Source organism: Chiloscyllium plagiosum, chromosome 13 (assembly GCF_004010195.1).
Source record: "Chiloscyllium plagiosum isolate BGI_BamShark_2017 chromosome 13, ASM401019v2, whole genome shotgun sequence".
Classification (NCBI taxonomy): Eukaryota; Metazoa; Chordata; class Chondrichthyes; order Orectolobiformes; family Hemiscylliidae; genus Chiloscyllium; species Chiloscyllium plagiosum.
In genome coordinates this window covers 23,669,897-23,684,742 of record NC_057722.1, presented here as the reverse complement: position 1 = coordinate 23,684,742, position 14,846 = coordinate 23,669,897, and the positions used below count along the sequence as shown (strand labels likewise).

At 41.9% G+C, this 14,846-nt stretch overlaps 1 protein-coding gene across 4 annotated transcripts in view; it reads right to left on the bottom strand.

Annotated features, from left to right (window-relative positions):
• Positions 1 to 14,846, bottom strand: part of pxylp1 (2-phosphoxylose phosphatase 1) — a 167,101-nt gene that overhangs the window by 28,140 nt on the left and 124,115 nt on the right. For all 4 annotated transcript variants that reach the window (XM_043702040.1, XM_043702041.1, XM_043702042.1 and 1 more), the window contains one exon: positions 9,181 to 9,307. In XM_043702040.1, coding sequence (XP_043557975.1) covers positions 9,181 to 9,307 — 127 coding nt within the window. The remainder of the gene's footprint in view (positions 1 to 9,180; positions 9,308 to 14,846) is intronic.

Genomic DNA, 14,846 nt, shown 5'->3' with positions numbered 1-14,846 from the left:
AACCCCCCTCCCACTCCGCCAAGGACATGCAGGTCCTTGGCCTCCTCCATCGCCAGACCATGGCAACACGACCCCTGGAGGAAAAGTGCCTCATCTTCCGCCTAGGAACCCTCCAACCACAAGGGATAAATGCAGATTTCTCCAGCTTTCTCATTTCCCCTCCACCCACCTTTTCTCAGTCCCAATCCTCAGACTCCCAACCCGCCTTCTTGACCTGCAATCTTCTTCCCGACCTCTCCGGCCTATCACCCTCACCTTAACCTCCTTCCACCTATCGTATTCCCAACGCCTCTCCCCCAAGTCCCTCTTCCCTACCTTTTATCTTAGCCTGCTTGGCACAACCTCCTCATTCGTGAAGAAGGGCTTATGCCCGAAACGTCGATTCTCCTGTTCCTTTGATGCTGCCTGACCTGCTGCACTTTTCCAGCAACACATTTTTAAGCTCCTGCCTTCAAAGTAGGGCACTGACTTGCCTCTATCTGCCATATCCAAATGTCAGAGACCTTGCAGGGCAGCTCCAGACTAACTGTGCTTGTCAAGGTGCAAGGGATGCCAGTGCATTCAGAGTCATATTGTGACTTGGTAAGTTGTTTTGGAGACAGCACAAGGTAATCGGATGTGAGAAATGCCGTTGTTACTAAGGCAGGTTTGGTAAGAAAGGGCGAGTGAACTCAGAAGGCCTCTCAGTGATGAACCCTCCAAAAATCTCAACACAACTTGTAATTGGCCAAACAAACATAAGATTCAGGATGTTATGGTAAATTTATATAGCGCAAGGTGTCTCAGCGGTTAGCACTGCTGCTTCAAGTGTCAGGGACCTAGGTCCGATTCTACCCTCAGGCAACTGTCCTTGTGGAGTTTGCATGTTCTCTTATTGTCTCCATGGGTTTTCCTCCAGATGCTCCTGTTTCCTCCATCAGTCAAGTGTTGTGCAGTTTAGGTGGATTGGCCATGCTAAATTGCCTAGTGTCCAGGAAGGTGGGTTAGTCATGGGAAATGCAAGGTAGGGGGTAAATTTGGTAGGATGCACTTCAGAGGATTGGTATGGACTTGATGGGCCAAACACACTGTATGGATTATATGATTCAATGAATGCTTGGTCAGTCTCCATTGCAGGAGTGCATTCTGTTCTTTGCACCACATTTCAAGAAATATTGGAAATCTTTGGAGTGAATGCAGGACAGATTCACGAGAATGGTACCAGCAATGAGGAACTTCACTTATGTCGGACAGGTCGGAGATGTTGAGACTGTTTTCTTTGGAGAAGGTGCTGACAGGAGATTGCACACAATTCTTTCAAAATCATGAAGGAATTAGACAGTTTGGATGGAGAGAAACTGTGCCCATTGTTGGGAGGATTGAGAGCAAGAGAGCACAGGTTTAAGATAATTGCCAAAAAGCAATGGTGACATGAGAGAAAATAAAAGCACTTTCACATAAGGAGTGCTCGGAACTGGAAGGCACAACCTGAAGTTTCAATTAACAAAAATTAAACTGATCCATGCAAGACAGAATTGGATTGTTATTTTTAAAGGAAGAATATGTAAGGACGGAAGGTGAAAGGAAGGAATAGCATGAGGTAAATTCCTCCAGTGAAGTTAAAAATCACACAGCACCAGGAAATAGTCCAAGAGGTTTATTTGGAAGCATTAGTTTTTGGAGCGCTGCTCCTTCATCAGGTGATTGTGAGAATAAGATTGTAATACACAGAATTTATAGCAAATTCTGTGTCTTACAATCTTGTTCTCCACAATCACCTGATGAAGGAGCAGCGCTCCAAAAACTAATGCTTCCAAATAAACCTCTTGGACTATTTCCTGGTGCTGTGTGATTTTCAACTTTGTACACCCAAGTCCAACACCAGCATCTCCAAATCATGTCCTCCAGTGAAGATCTTGCAACATATACAACCGGCCAAATGGCCTGTTTCTATGATTTAATAATTCTGTGATAGTCTACTGCTTTTGTTATGTTTATCAAAGTTGTTTTCCTTTACTATAATATTCTAACTTCATATTCCCTGTTAGCCCATTGAATTTCTTTCCAATGTATTCATCATGATTTCCTTTATTACTGTTACCTGTGGGATTGTTATTCATGTTTCAGTCAGATAGATTGTAGTTTTTAGTTTCCAACAGTTCTCTTCACCAACATCAATTACTTGTCTCAATTCATTTGCTAGAATTAAATCAATGTTTCTTTCACTGTTGACCTAACAATATTTTTATCCAAGAGACAAGTTTTGCAGAATTTTTATCCATATTTATCAGTTTAACTTAAGATAGTTTAAAATGACCTAATATGTCTCTTGCTTCTGCATGTTTCTCAAATCTTCCCACAAATTATTTACTAAATTTCATTGATTTCCAGCCTATTATATGCAGAAAACTGTACTAAGGCCCATCAGTTTGTAGCCCAGTTTTAGTTTGGTAACAGATCAGTGATTAAAGAGACAGATACACACTTCTTCCTTTCTTCATAAAGCACTTCCAGTTAGTAATATCAAAATAGCAGCAGGAATATTCAATACAATTATGGCTTTCATAGCTGCTAATCAGCTGCATTGTAATTTCTGGATTTCGCTTTGTAGTATCGCAGTGACATTACTATGCCACTCCAATATGAATCTCAGAATTTTTACAATGCAGAAGGCCAATTGGTCCATCATGTCTGCAAAAGCTCTCTGAATAATTTGAGATAATGCCAAGCATCTGCCAGTCCCATAGCCCTGCATGTTGTTTCTATTTAAATAATCAGTCAATGCTGTTTTCAATGACTCAGTTGAACTTGATTCCACCACACTTCCAGGCAGCACATTCCAAACCCCGAGAAAGATTTATCTCACCTCATATTTGCTTCTTTTTCAAAGTAATTTAAAACTTTGTCTTCTGATTTTTTAATCTTTCAAAATGAGGAACAGTTTCTTCCTATCTCCTCTGTCAAGACCCTTCATGATTTTGAAAACATCTATCAAATTTTCCCTCAGCCTTCTCATCTGGAAGACCCAACTTCTCCAATCTGCACACAAAAATAAAGTTTCTCATTATCGTTACTATCTGGCTATTTTATCCCAAGTAAATGTTTCTGGAACTTCCCCACAACTGAAAGTAAACTGCCAAATATATAACTGCTGGGCCTACCTTTACAAACCTTTTGAACAAGGGGGTAACATTTGCAATTCTGCATCCTCTGGCACTAACTCCCAAAGCTGGGGAAGTTTGGAAAATTATTGTCAATGCCACTCTGATTTCCACTTCCTTCAATATGCATCTCATCCAGTCCTCAGGCCTTATCAAATTTAAGCATCGATAGTTCGTCCAAAATCTCCCCATCAATTTTAAAAAACCTTCTTGAGATTGAGTGTCTTTTCCTGTCATCTTGACTTGGGCAGAATCTGCTCTGTCAGTCAAGAAAGATGCAAAGTATTCATGTAACATCCCAGCCATGCCTCTTGGATCCCCTTTCAGTCCTTAATTGGCATTACATCTATATTTACCACACTTTTACTGTTGAATTTTTTGGGATTTCCCTTTATGTTAGTTGCCCATCATTTTCTCATTATCCCTCTTTGTCTCTCCTATTTGTTTTTCACCTCCCTTTTGTGGTCAGCTTGGTTTACACCTGCATTTGTTATCTAACACACCTTCATTTCTATCTCCATAAACATCTAAGGAGCTCGAGATTCGTCTGTCCTACCTTTCAGTGTCGAGGGAACAAACCTTAACTGTGCCAAAACCACCACCTCTTTCAAGGATGTCATTATTCAATTTCTGTTTTATCAACCAACCTCCAATTTCAGTCTACTTGGTCTAGCTCCATTCTTGACTTAGAAAAGCCCACTCTCTCCAGTCAATTATTCATACTCTGGAGTCATCAACATCACATTCTATCGTTGTCCCTCACAATACAATTATCATTGTCCCCAAAATGTTCCCTCACTGCCCCTTGATCTATCTGGCCCATCCCATTCTCAACAACCAGGTGTCTCTTTTCTTGAACTTGGCCCCGTACTGTTGCAGGAAATTTTCCTGAAAGCAATCCTGGAACATCTGACCCTTGCATTATGACTATTCCAGTCTATTTATGGGTTATTAAAGCCTTCTATTATAACTACTCTCTGATGTCTGTGCCTCTCTGTAATTTAATTTCTCTAAACTTTTCCCACTAATTTGTGGTCTTTAGATTACACCAAGCAATGTAATTGCACCCTTCTTATTCCTTAGCTCGAGCCAAATCAATTCTGTCCTTGAATCTTTTCCCCAGTACTGGATGCTCTCTTTAACCCAAACAGCAACGCTTTCTTTTCCTGTCTTTCCTAAACACCCTGTTACAATAATATTTAATACCAAGAACTACACTTCCTGGAGCCAAGTCACAGTTATTGCCACATCATCATTCCCAGGCAACCTGTTCCTTTAACCCCCAAGTTTTATTAACTATACTCACTGCACTTACATACATGCAATGGTAAACCAGACTTAGAATTCATTCCTTTCTCCCTCACTCTGAATCCACATGTTAATGACTATTCTAGCCTTGTTTACCTCTCCAAGCATTTACTGCACTCTGGCATTCTTTTTTAATATTCTCTGCCAGTTCCCACATCTCTGATGAGTTAGTTTAAACCCTCTCCTACTCCTCACCAGCAAAACATCTGACAAGGAACCCTGTCCTGCTCTTTCTCAATGCAACCCATCAGATATGTGCAGGTGCTATTTCCCTCAGAACCAGATGCAGTATGCCCGGAATCAAACACCCTCCTTCCTATCTAGCAACATGTTCATCTATTTGATCTTCTGATTTCTGTGCTCATTGGCACATGGCACTGGGAGTCATTTGGGACTGCTACTTTACAAATCCTGTTTGTACATTTTCTACCTAGCTCCCCAATTGCCAGTTGCAGGACCACATCCCCCTTCCCACTTATACGGTGGACCACGACTTCTGACTGTTGTCTTCCTGAAGGAATTTCCTATAACTGCTCTGTGACATCCAACAGGGAGACAACACACCATCGTGGAGTCATGTTGATAGCCACAAAAGTACCTGTTGCTCTAAAGTGTAGTACCCTATCAATGTTGCCTTTGCACTTTCTTTACTCCCTTCCAGTATAGATAGACCACCGATGGCATCACAGGCTTTGTTCTTGTATTCCTCCAAGAATCCACTGTCCTCACTAAAATCCAGAACAGAATAAGCAGGACCTCTGGAGGTTCTTGCATTACCTATCTGTATCTGTTGGACTGCCTGTTTTTCAACCATTCTCTATCTGCTTGCTTGCCCCTAAATTGCAGTGTGGTCACCTCTCAAAAAGTATTATCCATATCGGTCTCTGCCTCTTAGATGCATATAGCCACTACTCGAGGTCTGAAACCATGAACTCAAGCTTGTGCAAGCTGTGACATTTTTTGTACACAGGCTAGTTTCGGTCATGAGAAGGGTCCACATCCCCCCACATGCCATAAGTCAGGTATTCTGCTTGGCTGAACTAGCTTTCCGTATCTTAACATATACTTTTCCATTCCGTTAGTTACCTTATCTATTTTAACCTTACTCTCTTGACTATGAATTAAAACTGGACATTAGTAGAATTCAGAAATTCTTCATCCTTACTTACAAAGCAGCTTCTTCTCCTGTGCCTATAAATTATTTATTTCACAGCATTCGTTCAGGAACGTACATTGTTCAAAATTACTGCAGTTGCTACACAGTCTCTAATGCTTAACAACCATTCAGTTCACAACTCTCTTGTGATGTCATTCAGACTTTTTTCCCTCCACTCCTCACACTGTTTTATCTGTTGTCTGCATTCTCTGCTGCTCCATTAGATGCTGGTGATTGTGTCTGAGTTCTCTTCTCTCTTGGTCTTTTCGGTACAACTGATTGAAAGACAGGAGGACCCACAGACATTCTCAGTCATGAATCTTGAGGTCTGGCTGTTCCCACTTTCCTTTCCAAAATAGTTTGTACTGATTCTGTGCTATAATATGCCACTCCCTCAGTGCCACAGTGTCAGGAATTCACAACCCACAGAAAAATGGTCAATGCGTGACTTCACAGGCTGAATTGTCCAAAAGAGATAATTCTGTTGCAACCAAATAATAAATCAAGTGTTTGTTATTCCATCACAAAATTTACCAAGAGTTTTGGCTACATTGTAAATATTTCTATTTACTATACAAAATAAAGCTCTATTGCAATGTTCATATTAACTACAGTTTAATTGTATTTTTGAAAACCTCAAAATATTGATCTGTGTTGTATTTTGAGACTTTAACCTGTTTTAATCCGATTACATTTTGTTTCATTTCACAAATGCCATAAGACAATAAAACAGAGGCAGCACTAGGCCACTAGGCCTTTCAGCCCATCAGGTCTCATGCACCATTTAATGAGATCATGGCTAACGATAATTCTCAACTCCACTTTCCTGCCTTTTCCCATAACATGTGATTCCCTTACTGATTAAAACTCTCTCTGAACCTTGATATACTTAATCGCCCAAGCTCAATAGCCCTCTGTGGTAAAGAATTCCACAGATCCACCATCATCTGAGATTTTTAAAAAAGCCTCATCTCTCTCTCTCTCTCAAATGAGTGACTCTTCACTTCAAGATAGTGCCCTCTGGTCCTAGACTCTTCCACAAGGGAAAACAACCCTTCATATCTCCCCTATCAAGTGGCCTAAAAGTCTTATCTGTTGCAGTAAGATCGCTTCTTATTCTTCTAAAGTCCAAGGAGGAAAGGCCTAATCTATTCAACCTCTCTACATATGAAAATCCATCCATACCTGGAATCAACCTGGTGAAGTTTCTCTGGAATGCGTTCAATGCCAATATGGTAAAAACAATAACTGCAGATGCTGGAAACCAGATTCTGGATCAGTGGTGCTGGAAGAGCACAGCAATTCAAGCAGCATCCAACAAGCAGCGAAATCGACGTTTTGGGCAAAAGCCCTTCATCAGGAATATAGACAGAGAGTCTGAAGTGTGGAGAGATAAGCTAGAGGAGGGTGCTACTCTCTCCTCACCCCCACCCTCCTCTAGCTTATCTCTCCACACTTCAGGCTCTCTGCCTTTATTCCTGATGAAGGGCTTTTGCCTGAAACGTCGATTTCGCTGCTCGTTGGATGCTGCCTGAATTGCTGTGCTCTTCCAGCACCACTGATCCAGAATTCAATGCCAATATGTCTTTTCTAGTTAAGGAATCAATACTGTTCACAATATTCCAGCCATAGTCTGACTAATGCCTTAGCTGAGCAAGACCTTCCTATTTTTAAACCCTATTTGAAATAAAGGCCAACATTCCACTTGCCTTCCCATTACCCGCTGAACATATCAGCCAGCTTTTTGTGATTAATGCATGGGGACTCACAACTAACCCGGTGCTGCAGTTTTCTGCCGGCTTACTCCATTTATATAGCATTCACCTGCTTGATTCCTCCTAGTTAATGCATAATTTTGCATTTTCCCACATTACATTCCATCTGCTAAGTATTTGCCCACACATTTAACCTGTCTATATCCCTCTAGAGACTCCATCATTCACACCACTTGCCTTCTCAACAATTTTTGTGTCGTTCACAAACTTGGCAATAGCACATTCACTTTCCTCATCCAAGCCATTAATATATATTCTAAATAATTGTAGCTCCAGCATTGATCCCTATAACACTCCACTAGTGATCGGATGTCATCCTGAAAATGCCTCCCTTATGTCAATTCTGTGTCTTTTACGAGTTAGCCAATTCTCTATCCATACTAATATGAAACAACATGGGATCTTATTAAATAACGTAACCTAACACTTTATGAAAATCCAAATATATTACATCTACCCCTCCTTTATCTATCCTCTTGCTATCTCCTCAAAAAATTTGAATAATATTGTCACGCACAATTTCCCCTTCATGCTCACTCTGCTTGATCATTTATGTATTTCTTAATGTTCTGCTATTATATTATTTATAATGCTCTTAATATTTTCCCAGCAATAGACAAAGTTAACTTCTCTATATGCATTTTTTGACTCCTTCCTTTTTTGATTTAAGATGCTACATTTGGCAGTTTTCCATTCCTGTTGACTTTTCCAGAAGGTAAGAATTTTTGCAAGATTTCAACCAGTGCATCCACAATCTCTGCAATTACTTCCCTTAATATCATTGGGTATAATCCACCAGGTCCAGGGTTCTTATCGAACTTCAGCCACCTGAGCACTTTCTATAGTGATAGTCTTTGTATTGATTTCCTCTCCCCCCTTTGCCCCTTGTTTATTTAGTAATTTTGGAATGCTACTGATGCAAAGTATTTATTCAACTCCTCTCCCATTTCCTGGGTTGCCCATCGTTATTTCCCCATCCTCGTTCTTGAAGGGATCTATGTTAACTTCGTCCTTTCTCTTCCTTTTCATATATTTAAACTTGGTCTTACTGTCCAGCTTGGTATTAACCTTGGTTAGCATATTACCTTCCTGGGATCCTGCTTTCTCAGTGAGATATACCTTTGTTGTGAGTATGAACTATTTTCTTACAATGTTTACTGTTGTTCCAGAACTGTCTTTTCTGCTAAATTCCTCTCCTAATTCATTCCAGCCAGCTCTGCCATCATCCCTTTTTAATTACCCTTGTTTAAGCTTAGTCTAGTTGTTTCCCACCCACATTATTCCTTCTCAAACTGAATGTTAAATTCTACCATATCATGATTACTGGTTCCTACAGGATCTTTTACTCTAAGATCATTCATTAAACCTACCTCATTGCAGATCAAAAACAGCCTGAACCCAAGTTGGTTCTATAACATATTATGCTAGGAAACTGTCCTGACTACACTCCATGAATTAATTTTTGCCAATCTGCTTATCCTTGCCTCAATGAAGATTAAAGTCTCTCATGATTAAAAGAACTGACTTTGTTACATGCCCTCATTATCTCCTGATATATTATCTGTTCCACTGCATGGACACTAATAGAGGCTTGTATATAACTCCTCCAAGTGCCTTCACCCCCATTTAATTTCTTATCTCCATCCATGTTGGTTCTACATCTACTAATCCAAAAATAATTTATCGTTATCATACTTAGTCCTTCCCAGGCTAAGAATACCCCACCACCCTTTCCTTCCTGTCCATCCTTCCAAAAAGTCACATCAATCTAATGTTAATTAAATTTTTTCAATGAACTTACCTAGTGGGAATCAGTATACAGTCAATAGGTGGTGGTTTTGTTTTCGGAATGGCATAGAGAGGATACCTGTCACCATGGCGAATCATAACATGTACTGACAGCAATTTATAGTCCGATGGTGCGTGGCCTAAGGACATAGGAACAAGCAATCTGTTATTATGTTAAATTTTAAGTCAATAGTATTTCTTCGTAATGAAGAACAAATAAGTAATATTTAATTGGTAAATATTTCAAGGTTTTAAAACAGAAATCAATGCAAATAGATTCAAAACAAATTCTACCACAATACGAGCATATCAAGAAGACTCATATAATCTTGTATTAACCAAGAGACCAGTGCCCCTTCTCCCTCCCTCCAGGCTTCACAGAGACCGTTTCCTTTAGAACACCTTGGTGCACTCCTCATCCACTCCAACACCTCCCAACTTGCCCACAGGATCTTCTCATGTAATCTCAGAAGATGCAACACCTGTCCACTTACTTCCTTCTTCCTGATTATTCAATGGTCCAGACACACCATCCAGGAACGGCAGCGATTTACCTGCACGTCACTCAATCTAGTCTACCACATTCGCTGCTCACATTATGGACTCCTCTACACTGGGGAGACAAAACGCAGTCTGGATGAGTGCTTTGTGGAACACCCATGTTCTGCCTGTAAAAATGACCCCAAGCTTCCAGTTGCTCACCTGTTCAACACACCACCCTGTTCCCTGGCCAACATTTCTGTCTCAGCCTTACTGCAGTGTTCCAGTAAGGCTCAGTGCAAACCAGAAGAACAGTATCTCATTTTCTGCTGGGGGATCCTGGATTCAGTACAGAGTTCAATCATTTTGGAACGTGAATGCCTCCTTCTATGTCTTTTACCCAGCTCCATACAGGCCCTGTCATGACATGGAGTGTTTTTAGCACAGCCAACCCATTTTCACCTACTTAGTCTTCATTACCAGCTTTTATCCTTCCCTGGCTTACTATCATCCCTTTCTTTGTCTGTCTAACCATCTCTCTCTCGCACTGGGCCCCTTCTCCAACTATCCACTTACTCTTTCTTCACTCCCTGTCTTCAGAATATATACCACCTTTTAGGGAAGTGCTGTTGTGAAAGTGACTGGGACCCTTGAGGAATTTTTTTTTTAAAAAGAGTTTCCCAGGTTATAAGGATGGGAGAGGTGCAGCCATTGTCCCCATGCGGTGCCCACAGAACCTTGGAGGTTTGTGAAATAAATAGCCACATTAGTAATGAGCACAATGGTTTGTTTTTTGCTCAAGTTGTACTAAATTACACTCATTAGGCAGAAGGAAGTCCTTATTTCATCTTCAGAGAATTTGTTCAGCTTCTTATCTGAAATGTCAAACAACACACAGCACTGCTCGTCCCATATCTGTGTAAGTACATGAGAAGGTTCTGGAACACTTATGCTTAGAGATAACTCCAAGCTGCCTGAATTGGAGTTCCCAAAAATGAAGGCCTTTTCACATAGGCAGTTGACCTCATAAATCAATTTGCAAGCATCTTACTCGCAAACACTTTGCTCCTTATTGCTAGATGATGGTTTGACCCAACTTAAAACTCCAGTTCATTTGTGAGAACAATCCAACAGCTGGGTAAGAGCAGAAGGAGAGCAATATAGATATAGATAGAGATATTATCTAAGATATTCCAACTTACAGGAAAATGACTCATCCAATTTTATCTCTTTCGAAGACTGCACAAGAATCAACCAGTACAAGTGGAAGTACTGGCAGAATCATCTCAAGATCCTGCAGCAAAAATAAACTTACCAAGTCCCACCTATTCCAGAGGTGCTGAATAAAATCTCTGAACAGATTTATTGTAAATATCTTGACAAGTCATGGAAATTCCACTGAGAAACAGTAGTGTGGTCCTCTGACTATGATACATGTTAAAAATGCAGAAGACTATGATATGGGCAATACTCATCTCACACAAATATGAAGTGATGATTTGGAGATGCCGGTGTTGGACTGGGGTGTACAAAGTTAAAAAAAAATCACACACGGTGGCACAGTGGTTAGCACTGCTGCCTCGCAACGCCAGAGACCCGGGTTCAATTCCTGCCTCAGGCGACTGACTGTGTGGAGATGATTTGGAGATGCCGGTGTTGGACTGGGGTGTACAAAGTTAAAGAAAATCACACACGGTGGCACAGTGGTTAGCACTGCTGCCTCGCAACGCAAGAGACCCGGGTTCAATTCCTGCCTCAGGCGACTGACTGTGTGGAGTTTGCACGTTCTCCCCGTGTCTGCGTGGGTTTCCTCCGGGTGCTCCGGTTTCCTCCCACAGTCCAAAGATGTGCAGGTCAGGTGAATTGGCCATGCTAAATTGCCCATAGTGTTAGGTAAGGGGTAAATGTAGGAGTATGGGTGGGTTACGCTTCGGCGGGTCGGTGTGGACCTGTTGGGCCGAAGGGCCTGTTTCCACACTGTAAAGTAATCTAATCTAATCTAATCTAATCTAATCTAAACAACACCTGGTTATAGTCCAACAGGTTTAACTGGAAGCACACTAGTGAAGTGAAGTATGCATTGATGTATAAATACATGTGGAGCATGTGCACACACAGTACATTTTTGTTTCAGAACAGTTGAAAGAACATATGACTGTTGCAATTGGGGACACATTTCAGAATGGAAGAGAATGCAGTGGAACTTTGTTGCAGCATTTTAGCCTGTGCTGGCTGGAATACAGAAAGGCTTACCGAGAGAGTAAAAGCAATGACTGTCTGATGCAACAGACTACCAGCCACAAGCTTTAGACTTCTCTTCTTCCCAGTGCAGAGTAAATATTGGAAGGGCAAACTGAAAGCTGATTTGACTTTTATGTTTGTAGCTCTAGGGAGAAAGTGTTGCCAACAGACCCTTACTCTCATAACTGGGCATCAAACGACTGCTGAATTGAATTTTTTTTAAAAATCAGAAAAATATGTGCCACAACTATAGACAAACCTCATATCTCTGAAGCCAAAACTATGATGTATGGAATTGTCACACAAATATGAAAATCTAACTGTAGTGCTGGGGATCATGAATGAACAGTTTATAGACTTCTCAGTATCTGTTTTATATCGGCATTCAGCAATGCAAGACCTCTTAACTAAAAGCACATGGCATGTAATGAAGACGAACTAATGTTAATTAACATCAGGTTTTAGAATAATATGGTCAGTGCTGCGACAAAACGGTAGAATTATTTCTCTTCCACAGAATAGGGAATTCAACTTTGAGTGCTTTTTCCCGTTTCTGCAGTTATAAAGTGGTGGGCGCTACCGAATGTTGCAGCTGCATAATTGGTGTTGCTATTTTTGTGAGTCTGATATTATTTCAAAGAATTATTTAAATAAACATAAGAACCAAACTCTCTATTGGATGGGAACACACCTGTAAAAGAGCACCTTAAGCATTACAACATTATTAAACAAAAGGACATATTTTCTTCTGGTTATTGATATAACCTATTCCAATATGTCACAAGAAAAAAGTTGGTAAACCAGGCCAACATCCTACTGAATTATATTTGCTGGTCACTTTTACCTTAGTGAAGCTAAACGGATGCAAATACTTCAAGTCACTAGTCTAGCGTTGTATCAGCTGCAGTGGAGTAGGAATTTGGTGCAGATCTTTGTGTCCTAATTTTGCGTTCCCTCTATTGTTTTGCATCTGTTCTGGTGGCATACTGAAGGCCCAGTTCGCTCTTTAAGCGATAATGCATCACACTCTTCTTCATGCATATATAACCCAGTTCATAACAATACACAAACCCACTTCCAATTCATTTGTGCTGTACATCATTTCTGATGATAATTATGATTACACAACTAAATAAAACTTAAGTTTAACATACTTAGCAGATCACATATCATGGCCCTGATTTCCTGACTGCCCAATACTCATTATTCCAGTAGAAATGGGCCTTACACATTGGAATCCACTTGCAGCAGTACTGAAAGAATTGCCCAAGAAACTGAAAATCATGCTGGGCAATTTCTCTACACCTGGAAGACTCCAATGGTCTCTACACTTGCAGAAAATTTGGAGAATTCCAGTCACATTAATTAAATAGTAACTCAGGAAAAGTTAAATACATAATCTAACTCTTGAGTAACTATTTAACTGATATTATACTTAGCTCGTAAAAGGACAGAATCCCCCGGTGCTCACCTTCCACCCTACCAATCTTCACATAAACCACATCATCTGCCGACATTTCCGCCACCTCCAAACAGACCCCACCACCAGGGATATATTTCGGTCCCTCCCCTTTCCGCAAAGTCCGTTCCCTCCGTGATCACCTGGTCAGGTCCACGCCCAACAACCCACCCTCCCATCCTGGCACCTTCCCCTGCCACCGCAGGAATTGCAAAACCTGCGCCCACACCTCCTCCCTCACCTTCATCTAAGGCCCCAAAGGAGCCTTCCACATCCATCAAAGTTTCACCTGCAATTCCACCAATGTCATTTATTGTATCTGTTGCTCCTGATGCGATCTTCTCTACATTGGGGAGACTGGACGCCTCCTCGCAGAGCATCTCCGGGACACCCGCACCAATCACCCCCACCGCCCTGTAGTCCAACATTTCAACTCCCCCTCCCACTCTGCCGAGGGCATGCAAGTCCTGGGCATCCTCCACCGCCACTCCCTCACCACCCGATGCCTGAAAGCACGCCTCATCTTCTGCCTCGGAACACTTCAACCCCAGGGCATCAATGTGGACTTCACCAGTTTCCTCATTTCCCCTCCCCCCACCTTAACCCAGTTCCAACCTTCCAGCTCAGCACCATCCCCATGACATGTCCTACCTGCCAATCTCCCTTTCCACCTATCCATTCCACCCTCTCTGACCTATCATCTTCATCCCCACCCCCATTCACCCATTGTACTCTATGCTAATTTCTCCCCATCCCCACCACCACCCCCTCTCATTTATCTCTTCACCCTGCAGGCTCCATACCTCTATTCTTGATGAAGGGCTTTTACCCCAAACATCAATTTTCCTGCTCCTTGGATGCTGCCTGACCTGCTGTGCTTTTCCAGCACCACTCTAATCCAGACCATACTTAGCTCACACACCCAACTACACATCCGGCAGTCTTCTGGCTCTCACCCGACCAAGGCCTGACACCTCCTATCACTGCTTCATACTTGAGACCCCCATACCGTATTCTGTACTCGATGACCCTTCCCCTTCCATTGGGCACCAACACCCTTTCCTCACTTGGCACCCAAACCCCTTTCCCCGCCACTGGACCACCTTCTTCCTTTCGTCACTGCTGAACTGCTGTCACTGCGCGAGATTATCATTCCACACTCTTGCCACTGGGCCTGAACCCCTCGCTCTCTGACCTCCTCAGGAGGGACAGAGTTCCTCCCACCCACCGCCACTTATTCTAAGCAGTGCATGACTTCCCTGACAGCCTTGCCATCTTGCATCCTACCCACTTTCCAAGGGGCACTCCACAAACTTGGCATCATACACAGTGGCACATTTTACACCTGCTATCCTGGCACCTAACTCCCCTACACATCAGGCTTCCCCACCTGTTAGCACCGTGCCTACCTAGCAGCTGACACAAATGGCACACCTTAGCCCCTCTGAACCAATCCTCCCCTTCTATTTAGCTCCCTTCTCTTCCAGCACTCTAACACT